This window comes from Oncorhynchus nerka, linkage group LG5 (genome assembly GCF_034236695.1).
Source record: "Oncorhynchus nerka isolate Pitt River linkage group LG5, Oner_Uvic_2.0, whole genome shotgun sequence".
Lineage (NCBI taxonomy): Eukaryota > Metazoa > Chordata > Actinopteri > Salmoniformes > Salmonidae > Oncorhynchus > Oncorhynchus nerka.
In genome coordinates this window covers 27,797,392-27,813,364 of record NC_088400.1, presented here as the reverse complement: position 1 = coordinate 27,813,364, position 15,973 = coordinate 27,797,392, and the positions used below count along the sequence as shown (strand labels likewise).

General features: G+C 43.1%; 1 protein-coding gene across 3 annotated transcripts in view; it reads left to right on the top strand.

The window, feature by feature from the left end:
* The window catches only part of LOC115129312 (protein FAM13B-like), a 64,111-nt gene that overhangs the window by 25,754 nt on the left and 22,384 nt on the right, over positions 1-15,973 (top strand). For all 3 annotated transcript variants that reach the window (XM_065018505.1, XM_065018506.1, XM_029659522.2), the window contains exons 6-7: positions 1,162-1,306; positions 13,263-13,390. In XM_065018505.1, the coding sequence (XP_064874577.1) occupies positions 1,162-1,306; positions 13,263-13,390 (273 nt within the window). The remainder of the gene's footprint in view (positions 1-1,161; positions 1,307-13,262; positions 13,391-15,973) is intronic.

Genomic DNA, 15,973 nt, shown 5'->3' with positions numbered 1-15,973 from the left:
ACCACCCGAGCCACTGCCTGTTCACCCCGCTATCATCCAGAAGGCGAGGTCAGTACAGGTGCATCAAAGCTGGGACCGAGAGACTGAAAAACAGCCACCACTAACATTGAGTGGCTGCTGCCAACACACTGACTCAACTCCAGCCACTTTAATAATGGGAATTGATGGGAAATGATGTAAAATATATCACTAGCCACTTTAAACAATGCTACCTAATATAATGTTTACATACCCTACATTATTCATCTCATATGTATACGTATATACTGTACTCATCTACTGCATCCTTATGTAATACATGTATCACTAGCCACTTTAAACTATGCCACTTTGTTTACATACTCATCTCATCTCATATATATATATATATATATATATATATATATATACTGCACTCAATACCATCTACTGTATCTTGCCTATGCCGCTCTGTACCATCACTCATTCATATATCTTTATGTACATATTCTTTATCCCCCTACACTTGTGTGTATAAGACAGTAGTTTTTATTAGTAGTTGGTTATTACTGCATTGTCGGAACTAGAAGCACAAGCATTTCGCTACACTCCCATTAACATCTGCTAACCATGTGTATGTGACAAATACAATTTGATTTGACTTCAGGGAGATAACAGCTGTTCTGTCAATGCCAGAATCTAATTATAATACCACTAGTCGTATACGTGTTTGAAATGCATATTTCAAATCCAAATCAAATGTTATTTGTCACATGCGCCGAATACAGCAGGTGTAGACCTTACCATGAAATGCTTAACTTACAAGCCCTCAACCAGCAATGCAGTTCAAGAAATGGAGTTAAGAAAATATTTACTAAATAAACTAATGTAAAAAATAAAAGTAACAATAACGAAGCTTTATCATTGTGTACTTACTAACATGTATTTCTTAGTCATCTGACTTCACATCAAACATAATGATGCAATAAGCTACTGTATTTTTGTACGGTGTGATGGTTGGGATAACAGCTGATCTGAGGTCATTTCCCCTCTGTACTGTAGTTTACACATGGACGTAGAAGTCCTTTCAGTTATGAAGGTTGATCACAGCTGATCTGAAGTCATTTCTTGCCTGTACTGTAGTTTAGACACTGTGTGTTTATGATAACGGCTGATCTGAGGTCATATTTTCTGTAACTCTAGTTTAGACACAGATGTAGAGGACCTGAAGGAGCAGGAGTCAGTGAGCCGCATCCTGGCGGAGCTGCTGGAGAATCAGGAGGAGTTCTTTGACTCAGAGGACGATGACGTTTCTACCACCAACGACTACAGTTCCATCAACGAACAGGTAAGGCCCTTTCCGTTTTCCGCTCGAAATGTCTTCTATTCTGAGACTAATATTCAACCTCACTCACCCTATTGCATGGGTTAACGGCTAAAAGCTTGGAGGTAGGGAGCCCGTATGTCAAGGCATAATGGTCTTTGGTTGTTATTACCTAATTGGGTAACTCCCTTCTGCCCTGCATGTGTTGAGCTGAAAATATGTTCTGTTGTATTTCAGTAATGAGGAAGTAGAAGGGTTTAACGTTATTCCAGCCACTCTTGAGTCTGGCACTACCATGGAAAAGGAGAGATTATGAAACAGATTCTGGGATTACTGCAGTGTTGCTTTTGAAGGCAGTCTAAATGTTGAATATTTTTTTCTTGGCCCCAAGCCAAAGACAACATGAGAGAATAGAGAAAGTAAAGAGGTGTTGAGGAGTTCTGTCTGCATGCCTGTCTGCATGCCTGTCTGCATGCCTGTCTGCATGCCTGTCTGTCTGCATGTCTGTCTGTCTGTCTGTCTTTGTATAATAGGGATGGTTGCTCGAAGTAGCCAGCATTTAGTGGTAAAATGGGTGTTCAGGAGTTCCTCTCGGCCATGTCTCCCTAGCATCCACAGAACACACACACCTCAGTCTTCAGATCAGCGTTGAGGACAGTACCAGTCAAAAGTTTGGACACCTACTCATTCGAGTTTTTCATTTTCTTTTTACTATTTTCTACATTGTAGAATAATAGTGAAAACATCAAAACTATGAAATAACACATGGAATCATGTACAGTCGTGGCCAAAAATTGAGAATGACACAAATATTAATTTTCACAAAGTTTGCTGCTTCAGTGTCTTTTAGATATTTTTGTCAGATGTTACTATGGAATACTGAAGTATAATTACAAGGCTTTTATTGACAATTACATGAAGTTGATGCAAGAGTCAATATTTGCAGTGTTGACCCTTTTTCAAGACTTCTTTAATCCGCCCTGCCATGCTGTCAATTAACTTCTGGGCCACATCCTGACTAATGGCAGCCCATTCTTGCATAATCAATGCTTGGAGCTTGTCAGAATTTGTGGGTTTTTGTTTGTCCACTCGCCTCTTGAGGATTGACCACGAGTTCTCAACAGGATTAAGGTCTGGGGAGTTTCCTGGCCATGGACTCAAAATATTGATGTTTTGTTCCCTGAGCCACTTAGTTTTCACTTTTTTCCTTATGGCAAAGTGCTCCAATCATGCTGGAAAAGGCATTGTCACCAAACTGATCCTGGATGGTTGGGAGAAGTTGCTTTCGGAGGATGTGTTGGTACCATTCTTTATTCATGGCTGTGTTCTTAGGCAAAATTGTGAGTGAGCCCACTCCCTTGGCTGAGAAGCAACCCCACACATGAATGGTCTCAGGATGCTTTACTGTTGGCATGACACAGGACTGATGGTAGCGCTCACCTTGTCTTCTCCGGACAAGCTTTTTTCCGGATGCCCCAAACAATCGGAAAGGGGATTCATCAGAGAAAATGACTTTACCACAGTCCTCAACAGTCCAATCCCTGTACCTTTTTGCAGAATATCAGTCTGTCCCTGATGTTTTTCCTGGGGAGAAGTGGCTTCTTTGCTGCCCTTCTTGACACCAGGCCATCCTCCAAAAGTCTTTGCCTCACTGTGCATGCCGACGCACTCGCACCTGCCTGCTGCCATTCCTGAGCAAGCTCTGTACTGGTGGTGCCCCGATCCCACAGCTGAATCAACTTTGGGAGACGGTCCTGGCACTTGCTGGACTTTCTTGGACGCCCTGAAGCCTTCTTCACAATTGAACCACTGTCCTTGAAGTTCTTGATGATCCGATAAATGGTTGATTTAGGTGCAATCTTACTGGCAGCAATATCCTTGTCTGCGAAGCACTTTTTGTGCAAAGCAATGATGATGGCACATGTTTTCTTGCAGGTAACCATGGTCGACAGAGGAAGAACAATGATTCCAAGCACCACCCTCCTTTTGAAGCTTCCAGTCTGTTATTTGAACTCAATCAGCATGACAGAGGGATCTCCAGCCTTGTCCTCGTCAACATTCACACCTGTGTTAACGAGAGAATCATTGACATGTCAGCTGGTCTATTTGTGGCAGGGCTGAAATGCAGTAGAAATGTTTTTTTGGGGATTCCGTTCATTTGCATGGCAAAGAGGGACTTTGCAATTAATTGCAGTTGATCTGATCACTCTTCATAACATTCTGGAGTATATTCAAATTGCCATCATACAAACTGAGGCAGCAGACTTTGTGAAAATGTATATTTGTGTCATTCTCAACTTTTGGCCACGACTGTAGTAACCAAAAAAAGTGTTAAACAAATCAAAAAATATATTTTATATTTGAGGTTCTTCAAAATAGCCTCATTTTTTCTTTGCTGACAGCTTTGCACACTCTTGGCATTCTCTTAATCAGCTTCATGAGGTAGTCACCTGGAATGCATTTCAATTAACAGGTGTGTCTTGTTAAGTTCATTTGTGGAATTTCTTTCCTTCTTAATGTGTTTGAGCCTATCAGTTGTTGTGACAAGGTAGGTGTGGTATACAGGAGACGGCCCTATTTGGTAAAAGACCAAGTCCATATTATGGCAAGAACAGCTCAAATGAGCAAATAGAAACGACAGTCCATCATTACTTTAAGACTTGAAGGTCAGTCAGTTCTGAAAATGTCAAGAACTTTGAAAGTTTCTTCAAGTGCAGTTTCAAAAACCATCAAGCGCTGTGATGAAACTGGCTCTCATGAGGACCGCCACAGGAAAGGAAGACTCAGTTACCTCTGCTGCAAGAGGATAAGTTCATTGGAGTAACCAGCCTCAGAAATTGCAGCCCAAATAAATGCTTCACAGAGTAACAAGACACATCTCAACATCAACTATTCAGAGGAGACTGCATAAGTCAGGCCTTCGTGGTTGAATTGCTGCAAAGAAACCACTACCAAAGGACACCAATAAGAAGAAGAGACTTGCTTGGGCCAAGAAACACGAGCAGTGGACATTATACCGATGGAAATCTGGACGATAGTCTGAGTCAACCGCCGTGTCTTTGAGACGCGGAGTAGGTGAACGGATCATCTCTGCATGTGTGGTTCCCACCGTGAAGCATGGAGGTGTGATGGTGTCGAGGTGCTTTGCTGGTGACACTGTCAGTGATTGATTTTATTTAAAAAATATATATATTTAAAATTGAATTCAAGGCACACTTAACCAGCATGGCTACCACAGCATTCTGCAGCGATATGCCAACCCATCTGGTTTGGGCTTAGTGGTCCTATCATTTGTTTTTCAACAACTCCAGGCTGTGTAAGGGGAATTTGACCGAGGAGGAGAGTGATGGAGTGTTTCATCAGATGACCTGGCCTCCACAATCACCTGACCTCAACCCAATTGAGATGGTTTTGGATGAGTTGGACCACAGAGTGAAGGAAAAGCAGCCAACAAGTGCTCAGCATATGTGGGAACTCCCAACTCTGTTGAAAAAGCATTCCAGGTGAAGCTGGTTGAGAGAACGCCAACTGTGCAAAGCTGTCATCAAGGCAAAGGGTGGCTACTTTGAAGAATATAAAATATATTTTGATTTCTTTAACAACTTTTTTTTTTTGGTTACTACATGATTCCATGTGTTTGTTTTTATGTCTTTGCTATAATTCTACAATGTAGAAAATGGTATGAAAACAATAACAAAAAAATGCTTTTGACTGGTACTGTATATGTGCCGCTAAATCTTGATCTAATCCTCGGCAACAGCAGCATATTTGCATTTGAGGCAGACGCTCTCTTACACAGGAAGCTGACAATGATAAGCAACAAAGTCCTTCCATGTGACTCCTTTCTCCCCCCCTGTATTGTGACTGAGTAGCCCAGGATTAGGCTGTTCAGAAATGGCCCTCTGTTCTCTGAAGGAAAATGTTTAACTGCTGTGCTTACAAAACCACGGTGATGTAACGGTGGAACTGACACCTGCGGCAGTCTCTGGGGACATCTCCGTTTCCTAATGGACCTTAAGGAGTATTAAGACCGTCTATCCAGGCCAGGCTAACTCGCACAGCACAGGCAGACAGTAGTGCTTATTCCATCCTGTCTGGCCAGAGACCATGGGTTGGAGTGGGAAGTGCTGCCTTTAGTTTCACTGCATTTCAGCCTTGGGGCTGGACTGGGCTAGTCCTGGCTGGGCTAGTCCTGGCTGGGCTAGTCATGGCCGACAACAATGAGACAGCCTATATGGAGGAGGTCAGAGAACTGGCAGTGTGGTGCCAGGACAGCAACCTCTCCCTCAATGTGAGCAAGACAAAGGAGCTGGTCATGGACTACAGGAAAAGGTGGGCCGAACACGCCCCCATTTACATCAACAGGGCTGTAGTGGAGTGGGTCGAGAGTTTCAAGTTATTTGGTGTCCACATCACCAACAAACTATCATGGTCCAAACACACCAAGACAGTCGTGAAGAGGGCACGACAAAACATTTTCCCCCTCGGGAGACTGAAAAGATTTGGCAATTGTCCCCAGATCCTCAAAGTTCTACAGCTGCACCATTGGGAGCATCCTGACCGGTTGCATCACCGCCTGGTATGGCAACTGCTCGGCATCTGACCGTAAGGCACTACAGAGGGTAGTGTGTACAGCCCAGTACATCACTGGGGCCAAGCTTCCTGTCATCCAGGACCTATATAATTGGCAATGTCAGTGGAAAACCCATAAAATTCAGAGACTCCAGTCACCCAAGTCATAGACTGTTTTCTCTGCTACCACACGGTAAGTGATACCGGAGTGCCAAGTCTAGGACCAAAAGGCTCCTTTAACAGCTTCTACCCCCAAGCCATTAGACTGCTGAACAATTAATCAAATGGCCACTGGACTATTTACATTGAAACCCCCCCTCCATTTGTTTTGTACACTGCTGCTACTCGCTGTTTATCTATGCATAGTCACTTCAGCCCTATCTACATGTACAAATTACCCCCTGTATATAGCCTCAATATTGTTATTTGATTGTTACTTTTTATTTTTTACTTTAGTTTATTTGGTCAATATTTTCTTAACTCTTCTTAAACTGCACTGTTGGGGCAAGTGTAGCATTTCACGGTCTACACTTGTTGTATTTGGCGCATGTGACAGAGTTTGATTTGATCTAGGATCAGTTTTGTCTTTTAGATTATAATGAATAAGATTAGGTACAGATCCTAGATTAGCACTTCTACTCTGAAATGCTTTGTGGTGCTACAGGAAAAGGAGCACCGAGCACATCACCATTCTCATCGACGGGGCTGTAGTGGAGCAGGTTGAGAGCTTCAAATTCCTTGGTGTCCACAACAACAAACTAGAATGGTCCAAACACACCAAGAGTTGATTCCCCCTCAGGAAACTAACTATAAAAAGATTTGGCATGGGTCCTGAGATCCTCAAAAGGTTCTACAGCTGAAACATCGAGAGCATCCTGACCGGTTGCATCACTGCCTGGTACGGCAATTGCTCGGCCTCCGACTGCAAGGCACTTGAGGGTAGTGCGTACGGCCCAGTACATCACTGGGGCAAAGTTGCCTACCATCCAGGACCTCTACACCAGGCGGTGTCAGAGGAAGGCCCTGAAAATTGCCAGACCCCAGCCAGCCCAGTCATAGACTTGTCTCTACTACCGCATGGCAAGCGGTACCGGAGTGCCAAGTCTAGGACAAAAAGGCTTCTCAACAGTTTTTACCCCCAAGCCATAAGACTCCTGAACAGGTAACCAAATGGTTACCCGGACTATTTGCATTGTGTGCCCCCCCAACCCCTCTTACGCTGCTGCTACCCTCTGTTTATCTTATATGCATAGTCACTTTAACCATACCCACATCAATAAGCCTGACTAACCGGTGTCTTGTATATAGCCTTGCTACTCTTATTTTCAAACGTCTTTTTACTGTTTTATTTCTTCTCACACACACGCACACTTTTTTTCCTCCACTATTGGTTAGAGCCTGTAAGTAAGCATTTCACTGTAAGGTCTACTACACCTGTTGTATTCGCTGCACGTGACAAATCAACTTTGATTTGATAGGGCCCTCCTCCTCAACACTCTCATATGTGCTCTCTGGGGGGCATAAAATGCACTTTTTGGTCCTTCAGCCACTGGCAGGTGGATTTAATCATCTACCAGCTCCACAAAACGATGAGCATGCTTTGTAATGTTTCTTAAACATTGTGGTATATTTTACTTTTAATCAAAGTATCACAGATGAGCCAAACATTTTCACCTACCCCTTTAAGGGTGGGAGGTTACCACATAAACACGACTCGTCATGTTTGTGCCTCAGATTGAGTCTGACAAGTAGAGGCGTTGTCTTCACTTCCCCAGCAGTTGAAACTCAAACATAGGAAAACCTAGCTTGTGAACAAAACAATGTAAATAGCCAAGAAACATAAGGACAAAATCTCACTTCAGTAGACTTTTTTTGTTTCAAGTAAATTAGACCAACTTTTATGTCTGTCACCAGCTAGGCAGTCTTGCAGCGCAAGGTGGAATAGGCTATATATATATATATATAGTTCTTTGTGCAATTTTAATTTACCTGCTATGAAACAAAACGGCATAAATACTTTGAAAACATCTACTGCAGAATTTATTTTACTATAAATGTCGTCATACTTCATTATTATTATTATTATTATTATTATTATTATTATGAAAAGCTCGCACTGTGGAGCCCTGACCACCTGCCAACGTGGCTGGTAAAATGTCTCTGGCTGGCATTTTAATTTTAGGCCCTGGCTCCTGATCTGACTGCACTCCTCCTCCTCAACTCCCTTATGAGCTCTCTCTCTCTCTGACTGCACTCCTCCTCCTCAACTCCCTTATGAGCTCTCTCTCTCTGACTGCACTCCTCCTCCTCAACCTCCTTATGAGCTCGCTCTCTCTCTGACTGCACTCCTCCTCCTTCAACCTCCTTATGAGCTCTCTCTCTCTCTCTGACTGCACTCCTCCTCCTCAACTCCCTTATGAGCTCTCTCTCTCTGACTGCACTCCTCCTCCTCAACTCCCTTATGAGCTCGCTCTCTCTCTCTCTCTCTCTGACTGCACTCCTCCTCCTCAACTCCCTTATGAGCTCTCTCACTCTGACTGCACTCCTCCTCCTCAACTCCCTATGAGACTGCACTCCTCCTCCTCAACTCCCTTATGAGCTCTCTCTCTCTCTGAACTCCCTTATGAGCTCTCTCTCTCTCTGACTGCACTCCTCCTCAACACGCCCTTATGGCCTCACTCATGAATGTTCTATTTATCAGGCTGAGCTTTCAGTGGTCAGAGCTGTGATGTCCTGAAGGAGGCCACATACACCAGGGTTTCCGTTAGAAAAATGTGGTGCCAGACAATGTGACCGGGAAGATTTTTACTTTACTGGCAATTTGATACATTTTACGGACCCATATGCATTGGGTGCATACCCCATTAGGGCATCTACCCACGGTGCTCAGAATGACCGAAACCACATTTAGGTTACGGTAATACATCTTAAAAGAACGTGTAACTCGTGATGAAGCAGCCAGTAAAACGTCATTTTCAAACATTTGCCAAAATGCCATTAGTGAGAGAACACCATTCAAAACAGTGCACCTGATAGAGGTTCCATATGCGACAGAGATGAGAATGTTAGAAACTTAGAGGGAATTTAAAGATGCAACAACTAGGATGGGTTGCTAATATTACATGGCCTTTGGCTTCTGGACAAATGAAAAAAACGTAAATTTGAAAACTAATAGAACAGGAGAGAAATGGCATAGTGCTGGGTCCAATAGGGAAGTAAATGGAAATGAATGTATAAAAGCATGTTTTACTCCAGCAGCAACAGCTGAGGAGCTGCAGGAGAAGTCCAGCTCAAAATAGTCTCTATATGCTGTGTGCGCATGATAGTTGTGTTGTGAAAAAAAGAGGCATGATGACCAATGAAAATACACACAGGCCAATTTAATTCCACTAAATTGTCAAATGAACCATTCCATCAATGAATAAAAAGTATTATTTATCAATGGGATTTTTTTTCCCGGTAATTTTGGCCGCCAACAGTTTTTGATTTATTGGCTTTTCATAATTTTTAGGGGGGCAAAATCTGTCAATTGCCAGCTAATGGAAACCCTGACACACATACTCACACACACAGAGAAATCAAGGTTATGCCCTCTTTAGTTCCTCACATTCTTGTCTCTGACCACTGACCCACACTGAGCCCTCTTTCTGAAACGTCATCCATTAGCTAGCATGTTGGGTCTGGAACTTTCCACTGACTGAGGGCCTATTCTGTTTCTCTGATGGTGTGGGATACAGAGTCAGCTTGTGGCTGGTTCACTGTGTTTGACTTGGACTCGTGGTGACAGCCTGGGATATTGGCTATCACGTTCACTAGTCAGAAACTAGGGGTGTAATGGTTCACCAAACCCACTGTTCGGTATGTATTGCGGTTTTGGGTGATATTTCGGTACAGCAGGAAAATTAAATGCCAACAGTTACTTTTTTGTTTATGAAAATCCAAGGTGTTGGTATTCCTAATTCCATATACAGTGGGGAGAACAAGTATTTGATAGACTGCCGATTTTGCAGGTTTTCCTACTTACAAAGCATGTAGAGGTCTGTAATTTTTTATCATAGGTACACTTCAACTGTGAGAGACAGAATCTAAAACAAAAATCCAGAAAATCACGTATGATTTTTAAGTAATTAATTTGCATTTTATTGCATGACATAAGTATTTGATTCATCAGAAAAGCCAAACTTAATATTTGGTACAGATACCTTTTGTTTCTAGCATGAGTATAGATGTGTAGATTGTTGACAAAAAAATGAATTGAATCCCACTGTAACATAATTAAATGTGGAAAAAGTCAAGGGGTGTGAGTACTTTCTGAAGGCACTGTAAAGGGGCGTGTCATTTCCCAGTCCGGGGTAATGTGATATGACTGTCACTGTAAAGTAGCCCTGGAGGTCCATCCATTGGTAGTAAGCGCACAACACAGGGTGCATTGGCCAATTCGTTGGCAACTTCAGCTTTACCTTGCTTATATAGAGCAGGTACTGCCTGTTTGCTGAAATGGACAAGCGGGTGAAGTTTGTAACGAGGTACATTACATTGTACAAGATGTTCCATAAAGATCTAAAGATACTATAAATCACACCATTCACCACCTTAGCTACAAATTGTTCCACGCACCATGTTTAATCTCATTGCAAGGAGAGAGGTTACCCCACTGAGTCGGTCTAACAGATTGGGAGTGACTAATAGATATTCAGTTTGCATCTGTGTTTACAGAGGCAGTACAATTCTGATATTTTGCCAATAATTGGTTGACTGCAGTCTAGAAGACCGAGCATTCCCCTACTATTCTGAGATATCTCAGAAACCATACTCGGTGTCTCGACATCTCTCCCCCTCCCTACCTCCATGCCAACTGTGATCTGCTGCCGTGTCACAGCTGCATTGTCAAGGTAACAGCTATCTGACACCTCTGATTGGATTTCAGGGCCTCCTCCCTCATCGTGTATGCAGATGGTTATGACTCATGCTTGTGTTTTCATGGCAGCGGTGTCTAGCCGTTGGCTGTAGTGTAGCAGCAGAAAAACAAACCGGGCCCAGAGGGGCGAGAATTCTCACTGTTCCACCTGATTAAACCTGTTTATCCACCTCAACAAAGACCAGAACATTGCGCATTTAAATATGCTGACGGGGGAGACAACAAAAGATCTTAATAGAGAAAGCGCTCAAACACCTAAAAAGGTCTCTAGTGGATGGATGGGGAGTCAAAGTAACCTTCACATTTTACAACACCAGGTCCTGACAGCACTGACAGCTGGAAATGCCCACTACAGAGAGACCATTGAACATTCCCCGTCATTGGGGGAATGCAGTTCATAAACTGCCCGGTGTGGACACTGAGAATTAAACATTGAGAATGACCTAAAACAATTTCCCGTCAAAATCAGATGTATAAATTCTTAATTTTGCTCAATTTCTGTTGATTGTTTTCTCAAAATATGGACATGTAATTTTTCATCCAAAATATTAAGTGATAGGGTAGTCAATGGCGTCCATCTATCTGCTAAATGAGTAAGGAGGCAGTAATGCGTTCATATTATGTAACAGTATCAGCTGATTTAAGGGCGAGGCCAGACTGGACCATTGATTTTGATCAATATTTTAATTTCCAATAGTTTGTCAATGGGAGTGGAATGTTGACGGTCATCAGGGATGACGTGACTATATCCATAAAATGTTCATCCATTTTCACAGACAAAAATGCTGCGTTCAAAACAACTGGCAACTCTGGGGGGAGAACTAACTCCGACAGGGTCAATTATTTTTGAACAGTCATCCAACTTTCCATGTCAGAAACGCAGACATCTTTCTAGACCTCAGACTTTCTGACCTGAAGATCACTGACGTCATGATTTGACCTAGTTTTTTTCCCTCCGAGTTACCAGTTGTCTTGAAGGCACCAAAAGTTCTGATGAGTTGAACTTTTGATGGGCTGATGGATACGTAACAATCCGTTTAGCCAATTTACCCACACATTCAAGCATTTAAAACGCCACACAGACCACGGACCAGAATGTATCAATTCTCCACGGATCAGTCTGGCCAGGCCTTGCCCTTTAATTTGATTGGTCAAAATACCAATTATTTGCAAAATATCTGAATTTTACTGTCTGTGTAAACACAGACATAGATGCAAAGACATGTCTATTAGTAATTCCTATTCTCAGTTAGGTTACCCCAACAAGTCTCTCTCCTTGCAATGAGATTAAATATAGCTGTAAATTGTTCCGTGCCCTAAGGTGGTGAGTGGTATGATCTATAGTATCTTTATGGAACATATTGTACAATGTAATGTACTGCCCATATTAGCAGCAGGCTCTACACTCACTGCACCGACTGCAGTGTCATTATCTAGGTACATTTCAAGAGATGTCAACCTCACCGAGTCAGTCAGGACCTATTTAAGGAACAGCCAAGCCTGGCTGAAAATGTACAGCAGCAATCACTAAACAGCCAAGCCTGGCTGAAAATGTACAGCAGCAATCACTAAACAGCCAAGCCTGGCTGAAAATGTACAGCAGCAATCACTAAACAGCCAAGCCTGGCTGAAAATGTACAGCAGCAATCACTAAACAGCCAAGCCTGGCTGAAAATGTACAGCAGCAATCACTAATTGGTAACAGATGTTCGCTTTGTGTTTCTAGTCGTTCTATGTTGTGAACTGTACACAGAAAACATTGGAGCCCACATGACCGGCCCTGTATGGGAGATGCTTTGTTTGCAGCCTGTCTATATGTATGTTATTTGTTGATAGTGGTGCAAATTGCATATTGATTCATTAGGAGGTCAATAATGGGGTAGGTACCAGTATGGATTTTTACAATACCGTCTAACAATATTTTGATACCGCTAAATAAAAAGTAGATTTGTCTTATTTTGGTTGAGTATAAAACATTCTGAATGGTGAAAGCAAATTCATGCTCTCTCCCGCCGTGTAGAAATTAGACTGCAACCACAGCGCACACACTCGAGGTACCGAGAATCGGCACCGACAGCAGACTGTCAAACCAGCAGGGTTTCCCTGTCACTGCTCACTTTGTCCTATCAATAGATCACTAGAAGATACATATCATTCATTCTACCTGGAGAGGGTTCGGCTGACTTTAGTTAATTTAAGTGGGGAAGTACTTGGCTGAACATTATGCTGTAGTCGGCTGTATAGCCAACAGCCATCACTAGTGGAAAACATTGCCATCAGAAATGAGAAAAATATTGTGAAATTATATTTTGGCCATATTTCCCAGCCCCCTGTAACCTGCATAATGTCTGGCTGAAAGTTTGTTGTGGTACAGCTCCGTCAGAGGTGTTATGTATGATGATACTTAAACCTTCTCACCTACTTCAATAAGATGCCATCTGTTGGAGTGCCTCTGTCTAAAATGTCCCCCTACCCTTCTCTCTCCTGCAGATCACAGAACTCCTGGACGATGACAAATTAGAGGCGTTTGAGGAGCTGCCCCAAGATGGCGAGGATGGCCCCCCTTCCGCCTCTGAATCCCCCCAACACAGTAACACCCAGGTCACCCCCTCTTCAAGGTAAGATCAGATAAATAATGACTTGGCTTTGTGTATATATTACAAACATATCAATCGTAGACAAAGGACCTGGACAATTACAGACCATAAATACACTGAGAATAGAAAAGTGTCTCTAACTCTTATGATTAATCTGTACACTATACACATCTACACTGTATAAACACATAGACCCCTCCGTGTACTCTTGTAGCCTCCCTGGTATACATGCACCCACCTCATGTTTCAGTGTGTGTGTGTGGACATGTTCAGGCTGTATATGAGCGTGGTGTCACATTCCAGTCCAGCTGCCTGCTTCACCACAGCTATGTTCTTGAATCTGGTGGGGGAAGCCATAAAGAGCTCTTAAAGCATAATGTTAAAGGGTCAGCTCAGCTCCCACATGATGCAGTCTTACATAATTGGAATCGTGATCCCATTTTTCAATCATGTGACCCCACATGGGCTCCTGACCCCAAGCTTCAATACACTGAGAAAAGTAGTGACTTAGATCATTATCACATTTTTCTCATTCAATGCATGGAGCATTATAGTGCTAGTCCAAACAACAGACTTTTCCCAGAACCGGGGTAGCAGCGTCTCTGCCAGGTCAAAGCTGCTGTGATCTCAAGTCTCCACAGTGCTAAATGGATGTGTGTCTCCTTTCAAAAGTCCTGACGTCTAGTTCTGAGAGAAATTCCTCTTCCTTGGAAGTATTTGTGCTGATCTCCTCTCTCTGTTTAGTTCCAGTGCACCTCCACCGACTTTGATCTGAGCGAAGCGCCAACAGGGCTGTTGAGAGCTCCACCACAGGGCCACCATACAGCAGCTAAATGTCAGGCTGGTCTGGAATGACAGGCCGGTTCATTTATATTAATCAAATCAAATTGTATTAGTCACATGGGCCGAATACAACAGGTTTAGACCCTACTGTGAAATGCTTACTTACGAGCCCCTAACCAACAATGCAGTTAAAAAATAAAAAACGAGATAAAAGCAACAATTGAAGAGCAGCAGTAAAATGACAATAGCGAGACTATATATAGGGGGGTACCGATAGTCAATGTGCGGGGGCACCGGTTATTGGAGGTAGTATGTACATGTAGGTAGTTATTAAAGTGACGACAGAGAGTCCTGTTGACCCTGCCACATACGTCTCGTGTCTGGGCCGTTGAATTGCTACTCCACCTTGTCCCTGGACTGGCATTTCGCTTGTTTGATTGCCTTGTCGAGGGAATAACTACACTGTTTATATTTAGCCATATTTCCAGACCTCTTTCCATGGTTAAATGCGGTGGATCGCGCTTTCAGTTTTGCTCGAATTCCGCCATCCATCCGGTTTCTGGTTAGGGTAGGTTTTAATAGTCACAGTGAGTACAACATCTCCAAATGGCGTGGCTTCCGATTGGTCAGATCAGCGTTGAATGGTTCTCGTCACTGGTACATCCATTTAGAGTTTCTGCCTTTAAGACAGAATGAGCAAGATGGCATCTTGGTCGGCTTTTCCGAAGGGAGGGTGGGCGAGGGCTTTGTATGCATCGCGGAAGTTAGAGTAGCAGTGGTCGAGAGTATTAACCCTACTTGTCGTGCAATCAATAAGCTGATAGAATTTTGGTAGCCTTGTTCTCAAATTTGCTTTGTTAAAATCCCCAGCTACAATAAATGCAGTCAGGAACTTTCACTGTCTTCTTGGTAAGCAACTCCAGTGTATATTTGGCCTTGTGTTTTAGGTAATTGTGCTGCTGAAAGATGAATTAATCTCCCAGTGTCTAGTGTAATCAATTTGAAGTTCAGGCTGTAACACAACAAAATGCAGGAAAAGTCATGGTGTGAATACCTTCTGAAGACGCTAGATGGAATGGTGGAGTTGGGGCAAGCATTGCAATTTTTTTACCTCGTTATTTAACTAGGCAAGTCCGTTAAGAAAAAACTTTTATTTACAGTGACGGGCTACTTGTAAAGTCCCCCCGGCCAAACCCTCCCCTAACCCGCACGACGCTGGGCCAATTGTGCGCCACCCTATGAAACTCCCGATTACGGCCGGTTGTGATACAGGATCAAACCCGGGTCTGAAGTGACTCCTCTAACACTGCAATGCAATTGCAATTACATAGTCTTAACCACATTTTTCATATTTTTATTCAAGACAATTGACCACCATCCTCAACAAGAAGAATGTTGTCTTAAATGTCTTGATAGGCAAGTTTTGCTTATGATGGTGGTCATGGATCAACAGTAAAACTTGACCGATCATGTCAGATGTCGTTCAGTCATGGAGGGAAAAACTGCAGGCTTTGCTGACTTGTTTGTGCCGAGCCCTGACAGACATTAAGCTTGTCCCCATTGTGCCCTGACAACATCTCAGCGACAGCTCCCATCAAATCTAAATATAAGCCCATTGGACCGTCCACTATCCGTTCCCTGTTCCATTTTTTTTTTATGGGGCACAGAAATAAACTCTGGTAATGAGGAACAGCGTTCTTGAGACATGCTGTTGGCTGAGGTGCGAGACAGGGGAATGTGGGAACAGCTGTTTGCACCATAGTGACTGTCTGCGTGAGGTGGTAGGGTCACAGACCTCCCTCACCCTTTCCACCTCTCCAA